The sequence below is a fragment of the Coptis chinensis genome, chromosome 9, assembly GCF_015680905.1.
Source record: "Coptis chinensis isolate HL-2020 chromosome 9, ASM1568090v1, whole genome shotgun sequence".
NCBI lineage: Eukaryota > Viridiplantae > Streptophyta > Magnoliopsida > Ranunculales > Ranunculaceae > Coptis > Coptis chinensis.
In genome coordinates, this window is record NC_141464.1 from 29506655 (window position 1) to 29527453 (window position 20799).

At 36.2% G+C, this 20799-nt stretch overlaps 1 protein-coding gene and 4 long non-coding RNA genes across 5 annotated transcripts; 1 reads left to right on the top strand and 4 right to left on the bottom strand.

Annotated features, from left to right (window-relative positions):
- On the bottom strand, window positions 1–4630 carry LOC147475478 (uncharacterized). The gene is made up of 3 exons (XR_015207851.1): window positions 3599–4630; window positions 1810–2899; window positions 1–515 (listed from the first exon to the last, which is right to left on the bottom strand). It is a non-coding gene; the product is annotated as an uncharacterized LOC147475478 (long non-coding RNA).
- Window positions 4631–11122: 6492 nt separating this feature from the next.
- Window positions 11123–12132, bottom strand: LOC147475479 (uncharacterized). The gene is made up of 3 exons (XR_015208711.1): window positions 12103–12132; window positions 11583–11997; window positions 11123–11493 (listed from the first exon to the last, which is right to left on the bottom strand). It is a non-coding gene; the product is annotated as an uncharacterized LOC147475479 (long non-coding RNA).
- A 602-nt stretch (window positions 12133–12734) lies between these two features.
- On the bottom strand, window positions 12735–13525 carry LOC147475480 (uncharacterized). The gene is made up of 3 exons (XM_086585426.1): window positions 13188–13525; window positions 13018–13094; window positions 12735–12747 (listed from the first exon to the last, which is right to left on the bottom strand). The coding sequence occupies exons 1-3, from the start codon at window positions 13440–13442 to the stop codon at window positions 12735–12737; spliced, it is 345 nt and encodes a 114-aa protein (XP_086441552.1). The 5' UTR covers window positions 13443–13525.
- Window positions 13526–14198: 673 nt separating this feature from the next.
- LOC147475481 (uncharacterized) lies at window positions 14199–20567 on the bottom strand. The gene is made up of 3 exons (XR_015208699.1): window positions 20240–20567; window positions 19864–19969; window positions 14199–14269 (listed from the first exon to the last, which is right to left on the bottom strand). It is a non-coding gene; the product is annotated as an uncharacterized LOC147475481 (long non-coding RNA).
- LOC147475482 (uncharacterized) lies at window positions 15915–18126 on the top strand. The gene is made up of 3 exons (XR_015209526.1): window positions 15915–15976; window positions 16947–17120; window positions 17878–18126. It is a non-coding gene; the product is annotated as an uncharacterized LOC147475482 (long non-coding RNA).
- Window positions 20568–20799: the final 232 nt, after the last annotated feature.

Sequence of the window (20799 nt, forward strand, 5' to 3'; positions counted from 1 at the left end):
TTGAACTTGAACAAATATACCCACAACAATCATTCTCTAAGAAATTCTAAATACTAACTGATATGTACAATTCAAATTATATCGCCACGTCTTTGAGTTACTACCTTCAAAGTTCAAACGATCTAACCATATGCGAGCACAAATCCGATTCTCTCAATGAAGTCACAGTAAATACTATTTTCTATTTTACTCTACTAATAGAGCATGTTTATGTCCATCTAGCTCCAGGATTAAGAAGTCCTCGTGCATGTATCATTCGTCCTCCACAAATCAATCCTTCCCACCACTTAGTCAAGTTCCAGTAGTACAATTCATCTAAACTTTTTGCCTTATCAAATAAGATTTCAGTCATATCCCCTTCAAAATCATTACTTACAGCAATTGTCAGGGCGCTCCTATCGTAAACTTTCATAATCGTCATCAGAGAATGAAATTGTATCATCCAAACCCAACTCCTATCCATGCTCACATCTCGAAAGTTGCTGGTAATTAGATTGACATGCTTCCTGAGACACCTGAAATAAAAAAGAACATTTTTCGTTATTAGATTAACACTTAAAACACTTAGGATCCTAAACTGAAACTGAGTGGGTAGCTTATGTTTAAGCCCTGAAATTTGTTCTTAGGTAGGTTCTAATACTAAAATCAACATCCTCAAATAAGCTTTTCTTTTTATCAAACAATACATACTAAACATTACCTCGAATTCGGCCAACTGGTACCTACTCAGGATTCCACAGGGCAGTTAAGGATCATATTGCCAATATAGAGCTACTGAAACAAACTATGACACAGACCACACACACCATAAACACTTGGAAGTATTAATCATAATATCCTTTCATTTCGAGTCAAATAAATTTAAGATATAGCGAGTTCCACTCTAGCAATACAACCCAAACAATGGCAAAAAAGAATGACTCCGAATAACGGTTTTCCCTTGTAGCAAGGAGTGATGCTGGTATAGGCATGGCAAGTATGAGTGTATGACCCTCAAGACACAAATGTATAATACCAACACACTTTCTCTCTTCTCATTACAAAATGTGATTATGCGATCATTATTAATAACTAATCATGTAATCATACTACAAATGAGACTTTTTATTATATACCAAAGAAGTGTTTAATATAAGTTTAAAGCAAAAATAGTTTTCTGTAGTTAGACTAATTTGGAGGATACTCTCGAACTTGCCTAACAGGATCTGGGTTCGTTTAACTGCTAAAGGGATTCACATATTGTAGTGACTTCTCAAAAACTCTCCAGAGAGGAATCAAATTCAAGTTAAGCTCGCCAGGTTGTTCAAATAGTAAGCTAAATATGAGAGAGAGAGCTTACTAAGAAACTTGATTCATGGGATCATCAGACATCTAGTGAAGTTGTTCGTACTTACGATCAAGGATAAAAGCCACTTCACAAATCATTAAGCATTTGACCTTGAGAAATTCTAAAAGAAATATCAAATTGGTAAAAATAAAACTCAACCCAAATCAATTCAACATTTAGAAACTATATATATATATATGAAAAATATAGAAGGCTGTTTTTTCAGGCTTGTCTATATATCCATAAATACCTGAATATATAAGATCGTGCATACTTTTCAATTTGGGTATTAATCAATGATATGCTTTACTGAAAGCATATACAACCAAGTCAAGTAGAAATGCTTGTATGAAGCAGCTTGGGATGATAATCAAGAATCAACATTTAAAATACACCTTTTCAGACACATGAAAATTAGAGTAGCCTAACACCAAATCACATGAATTTTTGAAAAAATGAAAAAAATAAATAAAAAAATGTACCTGGTCTAGCTAGAGTTTGGTCCTCACGTTTTGCCTCTTCTATAGCAAGCCTAGTGTACAAACATTGAGCTCCTCAGAAAGTCTTCAACATAATTGATTTCATCTTGTGCTTGACAATCACTTTTCTAGCTTGTTCCACTGTAGTTCCTTCAAATCCTAATAAAAGAAAATTAAGTGATTAAATGACTAACAAAATATAAGTTTCATAAAAAGATGTTTGTAACATTTGAACCAAACAGTTAAATTGCAAACTTAGAAAAAAAAATGGCTAGTTCCAACTATTAAGTAAAATTTTCACAATTTGAGAAGTAGGCATAATCTGTTTGATGGCAGTTGAATGTTGTGCCTTTTATTAGTTAAAGTTAGAACTCCCTGTAACTCAGAATTGTGATGGTGTTGGCTATATATGGTTGTTGCATAACGGTAATGCCACTTTCTAAACCTGACCCTTGATTTCACTTGGCCTTGCTACTGATACATTTAGTTTTTCACCTTCTCTATTCCAAAATATTTTCTTAAATTGACTTAGGATTTCTAACAAACCAACCTGTTCTGAGTCAGGAATCAAGTTTCTTAATACTGTGCAAGCACATTATGGTGATAATGAAGCCTATTGTGCCCATTAGGTCGTAGAGACCTAATTATACCACCTAATTATACACACCCCCAACAACAAATTATACACACCCACCTAATTATACATACTCTCTTTACACAAAACTTCAAATAACACACTCATTTCTAGAGCTAATGATCAATCCACCATATAGATCATCGGTACAAAGAAAGGAAATCAAGAAATAGACATTGCCTTAAAGAATTAGGACTTGCCAAGTAGGTATAACGCGTGTAGCAACATCGAGCATGCACATACATAAGAGAAAATCTTGTCACACTACTACATCATCGAATCAAAAGTCAAATAAAAGGATCATACAAATGAAATAGAGTGAAAACGTAATAAAGGAAAGATAACATGATAGTGGTTGTATACAACACCTTGAAGGCAGCAACATAAACAACATGGTCATAGAACGATCCCAGAGCTATAGACAACAACTTTAATGTTATAGTGCTTCTTTTTCCCCTGCTGCAATGTCACATTGTTTTATAACTTCAAAATCATATTTTACCTTCATGTATGATACTCTATCCAGATTATCATTGACCACTAAGACACTAATCCTTAAACCATTTCAATGCTTTGGTATATATGTCACTTTCTTAAACTTGTACATGATTAAACTCTGACTCATACTGAATAGTACATATTGTAACATGACTAAATTTTTTCAAAAATATCAAAACAAACACTTACATTACAACAAATTAAGTAATAATGATCAATATAAGTTTGTCTTAAATCCAAAATTCAAACAAAATTAAAGCTTGTCTAGAATTCCAACAAAAGAACTCAATCTCTTTATGCCATTGCTGATTCCAAACACAGATCAGTTCATGTAATACAACACATGCAAATTAAAACTAAAATTGAAGACTATGAAAAAAAAAAATAAAAAATAAAAAAAAAAATTGTTAATTGTTTGAACTGCCTAGAAGGACATTGGCGCTTTTTTCTTCGTTGTATTATAACGGAAACCACAACTGTTTTCGGAGCATTGTGTCCAACATCCCATCGAAATGCAACATTTACAATATAACTTGCAAAGTAAAATGCCTAGATGCTTTGATTATAAACAGATGACTATACATAATTGATGGATTAAAATAACATGACGTAAATCCTTTGACTCGAATGAAATTAGGGAGTAAAGACTAAAGAACATACCTTTTAGTGTCATTGTCGGTAGCAAGACTTTGATCAAAGTAGTATATTTTGAGACGGAGCGCTAATTAGCGAGATATATTTTGTTTTTTTTTTTTTTCCAGTTAGAGGAATTCATTAAGCAACTCGAGATGTAAACTGAACATCCAATCGAAAGCATTAGAAAACACTAATAAAAATTAATGTGATTACAAATAAATGCCGAATTACAACTAAGTCATAAACAACTCAGAGATATAAAATTATAACTTTCTTCTTCTTCCAAAAAGTAACTCGCTTTTATCATAGCTATGAAAACTCTTCGTAAACAACTCCATGCCGAAGTTGAATGAGATTGAATTTGAAATTTTAATAAGAAGATAGATTTAATCTTATTAGTAGACCAATAAATACATCCCGATATATTGTTCCTCGCCTCTTGAGGTTGGAAGAAAATTTTCGTTAAAGATGAGGAGGAAGCACTGGCCACACGGTAGGTGTGGAAGGGGAAAGCGATATTTCGAGCCAATTACCAATTGCCGCTGTTGGACCAGGCGGACTCTTCGATCGAAATTAGACAACATCTCTGCTGCTTCTCAAATCTCAACAAACAAATGAAACAATGGCTCGTCCTGCCATGACCCCAACCAACAGCTATTGATATATTAAATATGGGGAATTTGAGTTGCCCGATGCATAATGAATGAGCTCTCCCTTTCGTTAAAGCTAAATTGATGGTTAATGCCTGTAAACTTCTGCTCTGCTATATTTACTACTTTCAAACTTTGCTTTGGTTTTTTTTTTCATTCTTTCAACAAATGAGAATCTGAAATGATCACCAAGTCAACCTTACACATTTTTTTAAAGAAGGATTCACATGGCCTCCTGAACATGAGTTCATATCTAACTCCCCATACGTGAAAAAATATATCTGGATAAGAAGAGGGTTGGGTACTTGGGTGCTCTGAAAGGTCCGAAAAGTGTAAAATCACCTAATTGACTATCAAATCGTTTTTCCAACTAACAGTGGTGGTGGCTGGTCTTTTGGGTGGAAGAGTTTTGGGTTTGACGAAAGGTTGAGTTTTATTTCTCTTTTTTGGGTTCTTAATTACTAAATTACCCCGGGCTAAAAGTAAAAAATTTTTTTTTTTCCAAAACACATACAAAAAAGACAAATTTGACTTATATTAAAGGTGATTCCATTAGGCACTCATCAAATTAGATTGGGCAACCCCTAAAAAAAAAAAATTTTTTTTACAAATTTGCCATATTACAAGTTTGCCATCAAAGCCCAAGCCAAGCAACCAATTCAACCGGTATCGCCAAAACGAACTCTCCGTGTCGTTTCTGTTTACACTCAAACGACGTGTACACTCAAACGACTTGGATAAGTCGTTTGAGTGCACATTCAAACTACACGAGCACATCGTTTGAGTGTAAACTCAAACGACTTGGCCAAGTCGTTTGAGTGTTAGTTTGAGTTTGAGTTACACTCAAACTACATGACCAAGTCGTTTGAGTGTATACTCAAACGATATGGACAAGTTGTTTGAGTGTTAGTTTGAGTTTGAGTTACACTCAAACTACATGACCAAGTCGTTTGAGTGTATACTCAAACGATATGGACAAGTTGTTTGAGTGTTACTCACACTAACACTCAAACTACGGCGGCCATGTCGTTTGAGTGTATACTCAAACTACATGACCAAGTTGTTTGAGTATACACTCAAACGATATGGCCAACGTAGTTTGAGTGTTAGTGTGAGTAACACTCAAACGACTTGTCCATGCAGTTTGAGTATACAGTCAAATGACTTGGTCATGTAGTTTGAGTATACAGTCAAATGACTTGGTCATGTAGTTTGAGTGTACACTCAAACGACGTGGTCATGTAGTTTGAGTATACACTCAAACGACATGGCCGCGTAGTTTGAGTGTACACTCAAACGATATGGCCGTGTAGTTTGAGTGTTAGTGCTCAACACTCAAACGACTTGGACATGTAGTTTGAGTATACACTCAAACGACTTGGTCACGTGTTTGAGTGTACACTCAAACGACGTGGACATGTACTCAAACGATTCCAAACGCACTCATACGATTTCAATTGAATTAGAAAAATTGAAATCCGATTTAAAAAATTGGGTTAGAAACAATACAATTACATCAATAAAACTACATGCACTCTGCACTCTTTATCTGTTACATCAATAAAACTATATGCACTCTTTATCTTTATAACCAAGTTAAAACATGTAATTAAACATGCTACATGTAATCAAACATGCTAAAATCTAAAATAATAATTTGTTTTATATCTAAACTTGTTATTATTATTATTTTTTCAATTGTGAATCATAAACTAGTTTGGGGTTTGGAGTTCAGAGTTCTGGGTTTAGAAATTTCGTACCAACATATTTCACTTAATTATTTGAAATAATAATTTGTTTTATATCTAAACTTGTTATTTTTTATTTTATTTTTAAAATTGTGAATCATAAACTAGGTTGGAATTTAGGGTTTAGGGTTTAGAGTTGTTTACAAATTTCGTACTAACATATTTTACTTAATTATTCAAAATAATAATTTGTTTTATTTATAAACTTATTATTATTTATTTTCTTTTTCAAATTTTGAATCATAAACTAGTTTGGGGGTTTGGGGGTTTGGGTTTAGGGTTTGGGGGTTTGGGTTTAGGGTTTAGGGTTTACAAATTTCGTACCGACATAAAAAAAAAATTTAATTTCAAACATATTTCACTCAATTATCCAAATCTAAAATAATAATTTGTTTTATATCTAAACTTGTTATTTTCTATTTTTTTTTATTCAATTGTAAATAATAAACTAGTTTGGGGGGTTTAGAGTTTAGGGTTTACAAATATATTTCACTCAATTATTTGAAATATATCAAAATTTCAAATATATATAGAATACTCATTCACTCAGTTTAGAGTTTAGGGTTTACATAGAATACTCAAGTTTCTCTACATATTATAATACTTAAGTTTCTCTAAATGGAACATGAAGATGAAGATGAAGTATTTGAGGTACAACAACAAATTAGAGAAGAACAACAAATTAGAGAAGGAGAAAATAGAAGATATGTTGAAAGTGAAGAAGTGGAACAAAATGTTGAAGGTCAAGGTGAAGAATTTGAAGATGCGACAAGTCGAGCAAATGAAATGCCGATAAATCGTCGACGACAAAATGTAAACCTAAATAATGAGGTAACACTTGATTAAAATGAATACAAAACACTTGATTGATTGAATGAATGCATGAATGGATGCAAAATGAATGAATGCAAAACCCGAGCCCAAATGACATGGCTGGGTCGTTTGGGAACACTATAGAACTACATGGCGGTGTAGTTTGAGAACACTACAGAACGACATGGCGGTGTAGTTTGAGAACACTGCAGAACGACATGTCCGGGTCGTTTGATTACACTATAGGACTACATGGCTGGGTCGTTTGGTAAAACTATAGAACGACTTCTCCGGGTCGTTTGGGGACACTATAGAACTGCATGGCCCGGTCGTTTGGACCCTCTATGAAACTACATGGCTGGGTCGTTTGGACTAAATTTAATTAAAAGTTTTTTTATGACTTTGAAACTAAATGCAAATTGTTTGAGACTCTTGTTTTATTCTTCTATATGTAGAATTCTTTGCCGCTATCCGGGAACCGATCCTCTGCAAACTCGAATGATGTGGATTGTCAACCAATTTTAAGTGATACAACAGAAATTTTTACTACGGAAGAGGTATGATTGAGTAGGCATTGATTTCATTTTTTTTAAAATTTTTAAATATAATTTTATTAGTGTATTAATAATAGTTGTTGTTTTTTATGTGTTTAGGTCTTTCATACACGTAGCGAGGCAATCGGTTGGGCAACCGCTAGAGGAAGACAAGTTAATGTTGTTGTGGTCATTGAAAAGTCGGAGTGTGCCAAAGGAAACTGAGTAGCAAGATTGAATTTGGCTTGTGAGTGCTCGGGTGTGTATCGGTCACACAAGAAGGAAGGCGAAGAGAGGGCTAATAAGAGAAGGTCGGGAACCAAGAAATCAGGATGTCCATTTAAATTAAAAGGTGTTTTCCAACGCGGCACTGTCGATAGTTGGAAAATTGTCGTTCTTAATAGTGTTCACAACCATCCATTGGCGAAGACCCTTGAAGGACATGCATTTGCTACTCGACTAACCGTTCCAGAGTTCGAGTATTTGTCAGAGATGAGTAAGTGTGGAATAAAACCTAAACAAATATTGGATTCCATCAAGAATAGGTATCATGATAACATCTCTAGTATATCCCAAGTCTACACTACAAGGCAGAAGGTGAGGAAATTGGATATGAACGGTCTCACACAATTGCAGAGTTTGCGTGAGTTGTTAGCAAAAGAACATTATTTTGAGGAGTTGAGATAGGATGAGAATACCGAGGAGATAACGGGATTGTTATAGGCCCATCCAGAAGGTGTTAAGTTGGCTCGGACTTTTCCAACAAGTTTTCATGTTAGACGCTACCTACAAAACTAACAGGTATCGGTGGCCTTTTGTACAGTTTGTTGGGGTGACTTCAACGTGGAAATCTTTCACCGTGTGTCAGGTGTTACTTCAGTCTGAAACAACAGTCGACTATGAGTGGGCCCTGCATCATTTTAGTGGCTTGCTTGGTGACATAAGCCCATCTGTGATCGTGTCTGACAGGGACTTGGCCTTGATGAGTGCTGCTGACAGAGTTTTCCCTAACGCACACAAGCATCTATGTAGATGGCATATCATTACGTCGTCCCTTTCAAAATGTTACGATATTTTTCCAACTACGAACTTGTAGAGAAGGCCCGTTTCGTGGAACAACTTTGTAGTCAAATCGAAGGAGAGGTTATTTTCAGTAGATGGGATGCTTTGGAAAAATATTACGGGGTGAAGAGTACTCCAATTTTGTTTGTTATTTGCGATAGACTTGGTTTCCTCACAGGGATCGATTCGTATGTTGTTGGACTGACCAACACATTCACTTTGGGAGTACAACGACCAATAGAGTTGAAGGGTCTCATGCTCAGGTGAAGCGTGTAGTAGGAAATGCAAACTGTCATGATTTTTTGAGTATGTTTAGCTTAATCCACCCGATTCTAGAGATCCAGATGTCCGAGATTAGAGCTACCTTTGAGAGAAGTATGATTGTAACTCAGCACCACCACTGGATTCCTTTGTTTTGTGAACTCAGAGGCCTTGTCTCACACAAGTGTTTGGACATGTTATTTGAAGAAACAGATACCCGCGTAAAGCGTGTTAAAGATGGAGAGATAAGGTGTTGGTGTTATTTGGCGACGAGCCATGGACCGCCATATGCTCATGAATTAATTGAGTTTGAAGAGCAAGAGCGGTCCATCCCTTTGACTGCGCTATCGACCCCTTTTGGAAAACATTGTGCGCTTCTCCCAATGTGTCGTGTGGGTGTTGGTCCCGATGTTGCACCTTCGATGGACTTGTTTATGAATAGGTTTGCAATGGTTTCTGAAGAAGAGCAGAGGGTTATGATTAGGAAGCTTATGGAGATTGCCGTACCAGAAAGTACATGGCTAGTATCGCCTCGTGAGGAAGCAAAAACCAAAGGTCGGCCGAAAGGTAGCTGCAGCAGAAAGCTTCCAACTGGAGATGATAACTCTTCAAAGCGAGATCCATCTCATTTTGAACATTCTCAACGTGACCATGAAGAGTGGGTCTCGTCACAACCAAACACTACGCCCACCCAAAACACCCACACCACACCAAGAAAGAAATCTTCTCAAAAACTACCAACCCAAAACATCCACACCACACCAACAAATAAGCCTTCTCCAAAAACACCAAAAACAACCACACCAAGAAATAAACCTTCTCCCAAAACACCAAAAACAACCACACCAAGAAATAAGCCTTCTCCAAAAACAGTCACACAACGAAATGAGAGAGATAACTTTGACTTTGGAAAGACGAGGGATCCTAAGGATTACGGGTTGGATATTCCTGAAGAAATGCATAAATACATTGTTAGAGTCCATGACCCTGTTGGCGATGGCAACTGCGGTTATAGAGCTTTCTGCATTGCATTAGGAAGAAGTCAAGAAGAATGGCCACAGATGAGAAGGGAGTTGTACGAAGAGCTTACTGACAACCTCCCCCTTTATTGTACTTTGTATAATCAAAGTGAGGTTTTTTATTCGATGAAGGAAATCCTACATGAAGAAGGTTACGCACCCTTAAATAAGTGGATGAGCATGCCTTTTCTTTGGATACTTATTTGCTTCAAGATTTAATGTTGTCCTTATGCATTTAGGAGCTCGTCGATTGCTTCCTTCTCATGCTGAGAACCCAAGCAAATCGAGAGAGTGACCCAAGTGTTGGGTAGCGCACATGTTGGTGGAAATCATTTTGTCAATGTTGAACTTGTTGAAGATTGTCCGGTTCCTCCAATGAATCGCCAATGGCTTAGAGCTCGATATGATATTCTTGAAAGTTGGAATTTGGCCTTGACAAGAAGGCAATTGCAATTTATGGCATTGAACATTCCCAATTTAATATGGGAAAAGGAGCTCGTTGAAGACCAATGTACATTATGTTATCGACTAAGTTGTTTGTATGTTGTCGATATGATATTTTGATGTAATTTGTATTTTGATGTAATTTGTAACAAGTGTAATTTGATTTGATTTTTATGTTATCAATATTAGGGCTTTTATTTGATTTGATTTGGAAATCGAGTAATCGACTAAGTTGATTCGGACGGCAATCGAGTGATTTGGAAATCGAGCGATCGACTAAGTGATATATTGATGTAATTTGATATTTTGATGTAATTTGGAACAAGTGTAATTTGATTTGATTTTTATGTTATTTGGAAATAATGTTAGGGCTTTTATTTGATTTGATTTGGAAATCGAGTGATCGACTAAGTTGATTCGGACGGCAATCGAGTGATTTGGAAATAGAGCGATCGACTAAGTTGATTCAGACGGCAATCGAGTGATTTGGAAATCGAATGATCGACTAAGTTGATTCGGATGACAATCGAGTGATCGACTAGTTGATTCGGACGGCAATCGAGTGATTTAAAATAATGTTCGTATGTTGTCAATAATGACCGAAACTACACGGTCAAGTCGTTTGGCTTTAATCCCAAACGACCCAGCCACATCGTTTGGGATTAAAGCCAAACGACATGAACAAGTCGTTTGTATTTTATACCAAACGATGTGACCATGTCGTTTGGTATATAAGTCAAACGATCTGGCGAAGTCGTTTGGCCTTTAGACCAAACGATGTGGCCATGTCGTTTGGTATAAAGGCCAAACGATGTGAATGGGTCGTTTGGGATTAAAAGAGAACGATCTGCCGAAGTCGTTTGGTATAAAGGGAAAACGATCTGCTGAGGTCGTTTGGCCTTTATGCCAAACGATGCGGCTAGGCCGTTTGGAAAAAAAAAATTTCAAAATTCATCAAATTTCACTTTTCTATTCAAACATCAAATATCAAACACTCACTCATCAAATTCATCTATTCATATTCATCAAATTCCATTCAAACATTAAAACATCATTCATCCATTCAAACATCCAACATTCATTCAAACATCATATCCATCCATTCATTCGAAGTTAACAAAATTACAAACCCTAAACTGAAACAAATTACATCCATCAAACTAAAACTGAAACAAAGTTAACAAAGTTTCAAATAATCCATCCATCAAACAAATTACAAAGTTACAAATCCTAAACTGAAACAAATCAACTATAGTGCCCACCAATGTACTTGCACCTAGTCAAGTTGTATGCCTGTTCGAAGGAGGACCTTGCTTCCTCTGGCATATCATTCCCAGCCAGTTGCAGACCTCTCTCTAGCAAACGACTGGTTTCATCGATGACGTCGTTCTGTCGAAAAAAGGAAAATCAAAATAAGTTATCAATCGAATGCAAAAAATCATAGTTAGAGAAACTCAATTAAAAATCATAATACTTACAATCGGTGAACAGTTAGGCAGTGTCTCCAGGGAGGGATGAATAGGAAGAAGCTCAGGATTCACCAAAACTACATGAGAATTTCTCGCATACCAAGTCATGTAGTTTTGATGACACTCCCATGGATAAGACGAAATAGGTCCTCGGTTGCAGGGTTGGATCACGTGATTCTGCCACGACTACCAGTAAAGTGGCCTAATATTGGTCCAGCTCACCTCATACCCGCGTCCTGCCACTTGTTCTTCAATTTGGTATTGGAGGATCTTTAGGTACAAGCTGCACGTGACCCAACTGACGCATCACCCTTGCGACAGCGTAAAGCTTGACAATGTTGAAAAAACATAGCAATCCCTCAAAAAATGCAATGTCATCGATCGGGTTTGTATCTCTGATATTTTTGTAGGGATGCCAAACAACCTGAAACAAAATCAAATGTGTCATTAACAACTCCAATGATCAATTACTAAAAAAAAAAATATAAACAAACTTAAATACCAAATTGTCATTGAATTTAATACTTACATTGAACTCATTCAAATCATCAATTATCGCCGATAAAACTGCAATGCATACGTTGTTGTATCGTAATAGTGTGGAGCGATGATGGGATGTGTCTATGAGCACGCGGGCCGAGACGAGATATAGTTGAAGTTTGGGACTGTCATGAATACCGGAAAATACTCATAGATCCATGCCTAGATATACACAAATAGTTAACATATTGATAGAGTAATAAAATTAACATTAAAAAAAAATAAACTCTAAAATACTCAAGTTTTATTGTAGAAGAGTCATATATACTGTAACCCCTTTCACCTTTCGCACATGTGGCGCCCCGAGACCTCTATAAAAAAACGCCAAAATTGTCGCACCCAATGCATACTCTTCTATCTCCTTTGAATTTCAACAACGGCCTCGGATAACATATAGGCACTCCGGTCCCGGACTTGTCATTAAAAACGGCACATCCAAATAAAAACAGGATAAAAACTCTAACAGTCCGTTGAACATCCTGGAAACTCGAGGCCTTCTCCACCACCTTCCCAAAGCGTCACATATAGGGCTATCATGAACCTTGTTAAGCAAAATGCTCCGGATGAATTCTAGCCTTACTTTTGAAGTGAACTCGCTAGCTTCCATCTCCCCTAATCAAATCAATAGGGAGCCCTGCACCAAGATGTAAGAGATTTATCGATTGTTGTAAGTTCATTTCATGTCCCCTCAGACCGCTTCTTCCTCTAATCTGTGACTCCACAGATTTGGACAACATCGCCCAAAGTCACGATCATCTCCCTAAGCGGCATATGGAAGGTGTTGGTCTCCGGATGCCATCTCTCCACAAACGCAGAGATCAATGGTGGATCCATATGCTCGTGATAACCTTCCACGAGATCAAACAACCCATCCTTCTCAACCGCATGGCAAATCTCGAGAGACCTTTCACATTCATTTTTGAAATCCCATTGGGATAACTTCGCTAAGTGTGAAACACACTTCAACGCTCCGTGATCCTCCTGAAACAACCGAGCACGCATTAGATATATATGAACAGAAACAAACGATTTTGTAAAAGAAAATCAAAGTACACAAGAAAAACAAAATATTACCCTTCTCTCCCAAACATCGCGAGCGACATGCACTGCATAGTCATACAACAACTCTGACTCATACGGGCCTCCCCCATACACACCTCTTTGAAACTCCAAATCATCATTAGATTTTCTTACGAAATCCAATACCGGAGGTGCTTCTTCCACTGGTGGTACGTCTTCTACCACATATTCTTCAACATCATCATCCTGCTCATCCTCCTCCTCACTCTCCTCACTCTCCTCTTCTACTATACTCTTCCCTTTGTCCATATTTACATCTAAACCTACATTAGTATCACTATCTACACTATCTTCACTAGACGAATCAACCTCAGGAACCTCTTTTTCCAAATGGTCCCTCACGCTACCGATGATCTTTGTTAAGCCGTCTGCTCTTTGTCTTTTTCTTCCAACTGCGTCACCACTAAAGGAACCGCCACCAAACAATTTCTTAACACCCTTGAATGTAGTTTTCGCTACATTCTTCACATTCTTTGATCGAGGACCCATCGCTACAAAGAAAAATAAAACAAGTATTAGTAAACCATATTTAAATAAACAATGTACAAAGAAAACCACTAGAAAAAAAGAGATCATCCCATTAATTAAAACTAATATACTTATAAGCTTGCTATGATAACTCCAAGTATATATGAAGAAATAGAATGAGGCGTTACACTATCCAAATTCTATCGAATTTTGGGTAGAGTTTCCTTTGTTTAGTCAACATTTTCGGTATACTTAAACCTGTCATATAACCGGAAATCAATAATGACATCCTTCCAACAACCATATGTACATAACACACCTATAAAATATTCAACCCACAATACAATTTCTAGCCGCATATACAAGATCAAGTTTCAGTATGAATCGTCATTTATGTACATCAAGTATTACAACAAAATAACTGGACTGGACTCTACAACAAAATGAACTTGACTCGCCCCTCGTCAAGCATAGGGAAACCATCCAAAAACCACCTTGATTGTACATTCAAGAAATTTGATAACCGAAGAAAGAGCTTCTCACCTATAATGCTTTTTGTTTCAGTTTTGTTCCCTCAGATCCGGACCTTAAACAAGTACTCGTAAAAGCTGCATGTGATCAAGGTCATTACTCATTAGTCAAGACTCAAGAACATAAGCAGTATGAAAGGTGAGTAACAGAATGTACAGAAACACTAATCATAAAATGGTAAAAGTATCTTCTCTTATAACATCAGGTCCTAAAGGAAAATACTAGGTATATATGAAAGATGAGCACTATGAAAGTTTAAGCCGCTGCGGTAGAATGCTAAGATTGCTAGGGCTATTGAATCAAAAGATTGCGGTAGAATTACATTGAGGGAAAATCTTTTGTAGTCTTGCCTAGTGGTGTTCAATAGTTCAATCAAAGTGGGTCTACTTGTATTATCAAGGAGAGACAAAAAGCTCAAATGTAGCCATTCTCTTTTTAGAGTCTAAACATTTAATAAAGACTTACAATAATGTATGATACATTGATACCATGAATGCCATCCTATTTTAAGGTGCAAGTTCAAAATTTCAGATACAAAATTTCCAAAAGTCTCTATATTCCGACAAGAAAGACCTAAATTTTCAGTGATATCTACACTTTTCGGCACATTCCAGTACTTTTAGACCAAATTCTTCCTAACTGAATTTCTAATGGAACTTGTGTTTACGCACTAAGTTTAGAACAATATCGGAAGTTTAATCCAAGGTCGTTGAAATGGAGTTCTTGGGCCAATAACAAGGATTAATGATCAATTTTTGTCATCAAAGACTCAGGGAAGAGTTCTCAGTGCTAGTGGTAGGTTGACATACACTACCAAAAAAGTGACTTTTAGCGGCGGACTTTTTTGCTGCAGCCATGGTTGTAGTGGTTAGATGCAGATTGTTGCGCGGGAACTAGAAATGGTGGCAAAATGCGCCTTTTTGCCTCTACAATATCCTTTCGTGGCAAAAAGTGAGTGTCTCGCAACAACTTCGAGCCAATCCCGGCTAGATGTGTAGCTTTTTGCAACGACTAAGTTGGGGCCGCGACTTTAGATATGCCTTTTGTGGCAGCTGGATTGTGTGGTGGCTAAAATATGAGTTCATTCAAGCAGACAGTTTCGTTTTTTCCCACCTTTATTTTGGTGAAAATTGAAATGACCCAAAATCCGAATTCTCAAACAACAACAAAAAAGAAAAAGTAGAAAAGCCAAGGCTAGGGTTTCATTTCCATCTTCACTACTCCATTACTTCCACGAGTCGTTCTCCATCTTTACTACTTCCACCAATTGGTCTTCACTCTTTAAGTTACTGCCCAGGTAAATATACTATTGGCCGAAAGCTAAGAGTTTCACCAACGCACTTCAAATTACCAATTATAATTGTTTTAATTTATCTTTTTTCTTTAATTGTTATTCTCTTATCTATATGATTCTAGGTAAAAGGTGTGATTTACTGGTTTAAAGCTTGTGCGTTCTTCTTATCTAAAGGTAAAGTTCATAACTTTGGTGCATTAATTTATATCTTCTCTTGATATTTCTAATTATTCTATATGGAGCACGTACAATTTTGACTGCACAGGTAGTCCTCAAGTTCTAACATCATGTTCTCCTAGGTGTGTTTTATGTTTGATAAGGATTGATAGTTTGAAAACAAAAATGAACGTTTAGCCAATAGAAGTACGTACCTAGAAATGCTTAATCTTATCCATCTATATTAATGTGTTTTCAAATATTTCGTATGCAGGAACTGAAGAAGCAAATAGGTGCATTGGCATATATTGAGTGCAGCTCAAAGACACAGCAGGTTTGCTCACAAATTTAATCAGATCTCGAAGCCATCAATTCTCGCCATAAAACAATGTACTTAGCATAGAGGCAAGGTGGCGGTTCTAGGACTCTGCTTGACTGGGATTGTCAACATCAACAATCAATGTTTATATTATGCACACCTCCTGATGATCGGACAGTATTGACAAACAATTGATTGGCCATGCATTAATTCATTTCTAAATTCTACAGACTTGACTAGATTACAGCAACTGGGCTGGCTATTGTAACTAAGTTGTCATAAGGCTTTTTCTGGAATTGCATAAGAAAATACCAAGACCAGTTAACAGTAGCGTACTGTTGATATTGTTTTCTTTGCATATTCATGATTTCCTGAAAGTAGTATTGAACTTAAGAAGTAGAGATTATTAACTTTTCTTCTTTATTTTTTGGAAAAATAGAATGTGAAGGTTGTGTTTGATGCTGCGATCAAGGCTAAGCCAACTATAGTTTATAAATGTGTGCCTGTTTGTGCTTAAATTAAAGTCATTTGGGAAGTGTCGGTCCTTATAGTTGATGTCAACGTAATGGTATGAATCTTAGTGAACTAGGCTTCTTAGATTCTTAGAACTTTGACAGTAGAACGAGAACTGCTCCCCTGTTTCATAAAGCATACCACAGTTTATAACGTGTTAGCTTCTTAGTGCATATTTTCTTTTTGATTTTTATATTTAGTGGATCTGTTTTCCTAATGTTTGACAGTCACAAAACAGTGGCTGGTTCAATGTGTTATAGTCTAGTTGAAGCTATAATGCTGAACTCAAGTGTTGGATGCAACCATCCCTCTGAATGGAGAATAAACTTTATTGTTTGATGAAAAGTATGTCAATTGGACATGTCTAGTTTTGAAAAGCTTTTGAAGGTGTTGTACTTAGTTTTGATAGTTGTTGTAATCGTGTACAATTATAATATCATAAGAACCTTATATGGTTTTCTTTTGCTCAAAGGTTATGAAGCTTATATGGAAAGCATGGTCGAGAAATAAGGTTCTGCAAGCTGAAGGGTTCACTAACACATGTGCCATGCCTATGCTTTTGATTGAGGATCACTTTGATAAGGTTGACGGTCCTGGGGTTCACTACTTGGAATGTTCTCCTTCACCGCATTACAAATTCTCTACGGTGAGAACGCTATCCTATTTTGATGATTTTATGGCAACATATGCTATTTGGGTGTCAACTAGTATCTAATTCCTTGTGGTTTTCAAGCTCTCTTAATTATCATCTTATGAACTTGAGATGAAGTGCTCCTAGACTTGCAATTTTTTTTTTTTTTTTTTTTTTGGTATACTTGTGTCTATTAGATTAGGGAATGCACCCGCGCGCAGCTAATGTTCAGTTATTAGTTGCTTGAAACATATCATTTATAGTTTTAATATATACACAAGTCCTAGCTACTTGATTTCCAAGATAATTCACGTCCTTTTTGCATATATCATTTGACTATGATCCACCTTAGCCCATTTATTGTGGTGGTTGACACTTTTGTTAGAAGGTAAGAGAGACTGATTTGTGCTAGTCGGAACTAAGTCTTTGGATTTCACATGCATCTAGGGCAGACTTGCATTGGAACGCCGTTTGCATTGTCTATACCTTTAGATTTTATATATTTTCTTTTTTCCTTTTTCCTTTTCCTTTTCCTTTTCTATTTGATTTTTCAGGCAACATGCATGTCACGTTTTGAATACTTAATTATGAATGTTTAATTGATGGTTTTCTTTTATCAATTCTATGTGTATGAGTGGGCTAATTCAAGTTGCTAAAATGTTCTTTTGAAAACTTGTTACTGATTTTTTTGAATGTGGCTCTAAAACTTACTTCTGAATTATTTTTTTGATTGTTGCTCTAAAACTTAATGTGTTATTTTTACTTGTTGCAGTGTAAAGAAGACGAGAGTATCACTCAGTTGGGATCTAATTAATGGTTGACTAGAAAGACTAAGCCATATGATGAAGTGGCCGTGTGCATGACAAATTGACAACATGAAAAGGACTGAAGCTTGTTTTATAGTATATATATATATATATTTCCCTTTTGTTCTTCTTTGGACCAAGTTGTTTATGGATTCAATGACATTTTGTAGCGAAGAAATATTTGATTTAATAGGAAATGTGAGATTTTTTATGTTTGAATTCTTCTCTGAAGTAGTTTATAATTTTATATATGAATACTCTAGGGAAAAAAATAAAAAATAAAAATACAAACAAACAAACATTTTGCTGCAGCTGTGGCAATAAAGTATTTTTTGCAGCAATTATGCTCGCGGCAAAAAGAAATGTATTTATTTTAAAAGATAAAACTAATTTAAATATAAAACAATGTCTTGCCACGACATGGCCGCGGCTAAATGTTCACTCTTTTGCAGCGGTGGGAAAAGCCGTGGCAAAAAACTTCTTTCCACGCCTTGTTTTGCCTCGAGCGTGGCCAAACGTTTTCTTGTGGCAAAACACATTTCGCCACGAATTTTGGACTTTTAGCCACCAAAACTGGTCGCGGCAAAAAATCATTTTTTTAGTAGTATATATAAACAAACTCATTGTCATTGAATTGGTCCCATTAGAAAAGCATAGATACGGTTGGTTTTTGTAGGCATGATCTCCTAAGTAGAATCTATGATAAACCAAATTGCATACCTCAACCAAGTTGCATACCTCTACCCCTTTTAGAAGTTGTTAAACATAAAGAGTACTCTAAATATAATTGGTGACCACATCTTGTATGGTTAGAAATTACAAAATATTTACATGCATGTGCCTAGACATAAAGATAGCAGCTATAGCATTTTAATAACACTTGGGGTTACCACTTCCACCAAGTGTGTAGGGACAAAGTGTGACTCGCCTAATGATTTGGTTTGCTAATTTTTTTGAAAAGCTGTAGTGTTATTTCTATATATTATTAATTCTCTGTTGCATTTATTTTTCTTTGGTAGGTTCAAGATATAACTAGAATAACTGAGGAAAGAAGATTGGGTCAACAACAGAGACAACAAACCCTCCACCTAGATATACCCCCAAGAACTTTGGGTGTCTCTGTCTCTAGAGTTTATGAAAATAGACATGCCCCCAACAAAGAAGCCCAACTGCCACAAGTAAAAATTTGCCCCCAAAGAGTCCCTACTTCGCTAGATTAAGTGAGTCCCCCTGCCCTCCACATCTAGAGCTAAATCATCCATAAAAAGTTTATTGCCGCGACTTAGTTTCAAGTTCAGGAATACTACTTCAGAGATAGAAAAAGCTGCCATCTTGTAAGTAGGTGCGTCGTCTGCGGGAGTTCGAGAAAAGTCTATTGTGTCAAGGATATCATCTCTTACCAAGATATTTATTCCTAAGGTTTGGAGAACATCTTTCCTTCCTGTTACCTCATTTGAACACTCAAATCCGGAATCTCTGCATGGAGGTAGCATGGTCAATCCAATCACGTCAACTGTAAGTTTCCCTCTCTTATTTGCTTCAGAACTAGGTTACATTGACAAAATGCTATAGCTGCTATCTTTTATGTGTTATTAAAGCCAAAACCATAAGTACCTAATAACAGAACTCTAGGTACTTATATACACTCTTATCATCGATGCTTTAGACAATCATCTACAGTCTCTAAGTCTAATCAAATTGGAACGGCCTAACATGATAAAGTGGAATACTTGGGATCATGAAATATGTACAAGTGTACAACATCACTTGGAATATGGTTCTTGCAGCAGAATATAGGATTAAATAAGGTCATAAAGAAAGGGAGGAAGTAAAAGCTCATGAACTGTAAAGAAACCCAACTACTTCTCCTTAACACAAAGATTCAAACATCATAATATCATAAACAAACAACAAAACTGGAGAAAACAAAAGTTAAGATTTATGTAATGTACCTGAAAAACGCAACAACCACTGGGTTCACCAGAAATTCTCTTAACACCTCTTTGATCAACTATTCTAGTTGCACGCTCAAAATTCTTCCCAAATAAAAAATGCAAACTGCATAAACAAAAAACAGCCAACACTTTAAAACATTCTACATATAATTTTTTTTCCTTCTAATTGACGTGAAATTTAAGAGAAAATAAGATGCAGAAGATGAAGAAGATGAAGAACTAATCCATCAAATCCATCAAATTTCGTGTTTGGATCCATCAAATTTTGTGTTTTTTTTCCTTCTAATCCATCAAAAACAGTCAATTTCGTGTTTGCATTCACTATGCAGGTGCAGAAGATGAAGAACTAAATCAAATTTTGCGAAGAACTAACCTGTTGCTGGGCTTCAATCCATCAAATTTCGAGAGATTGTTGTTGTGAGAAGAACTAAATCAGTTCAATCGCGAAGAACCAACCTGCTCAAGTTCTTCAATCCATCAAATTTCGAACTAACCTGCTCAAGTTCTTATAATAAACAATAGATTGTTTGATTGTTTATGTTGTGAGGTTGTAATTTTGCGATTGTTTATGGATTAGATTGCTTCAATTCACGAAATTGATTTTGGGTATTTTTTGTTAGGGTTTCGCGATAACGTCGAAGGATTTTGCGCGATAGAGATGACTAGTTGAAGGGGTTTTTCCGGTTCCGCCGATGATTTGGGGGGGGGGGGGTGTAATGAGCTTTTAGTTGGGCTTTGTTGTTTGGACTTGAGCTGGAGGCTGCTCAATCTAATTTCAGTGGCGCCTAATACAGCACTCATATTAAATTAGATAGCAGGTCAAATTTAGGGTTATTTTGTTAAGAAGATGAGTAATTAATTTTCAAGTAGAGACTACTTTAAAAAATTTGCTGACGTGACTCACTATGAGTATCTTGGGAGAATGGATATTAA

Coding starts and splice junctions, on each gene's coding strand:
- LOC147475480 (XM_086585426.1), bottom strand. CDS start 13,442: ATGGACAAAGGGAAGAGTATAGTAGAAGAGGAGAGTGAGGAGAGTGAG. Junction 13,095..13,187: donor GCGATGTTTGGGAGAGAAGG/GTAATATTTTGT, acceptor CGGTTGTTTCAG/GAGGATCACGGAGCGTTGAA.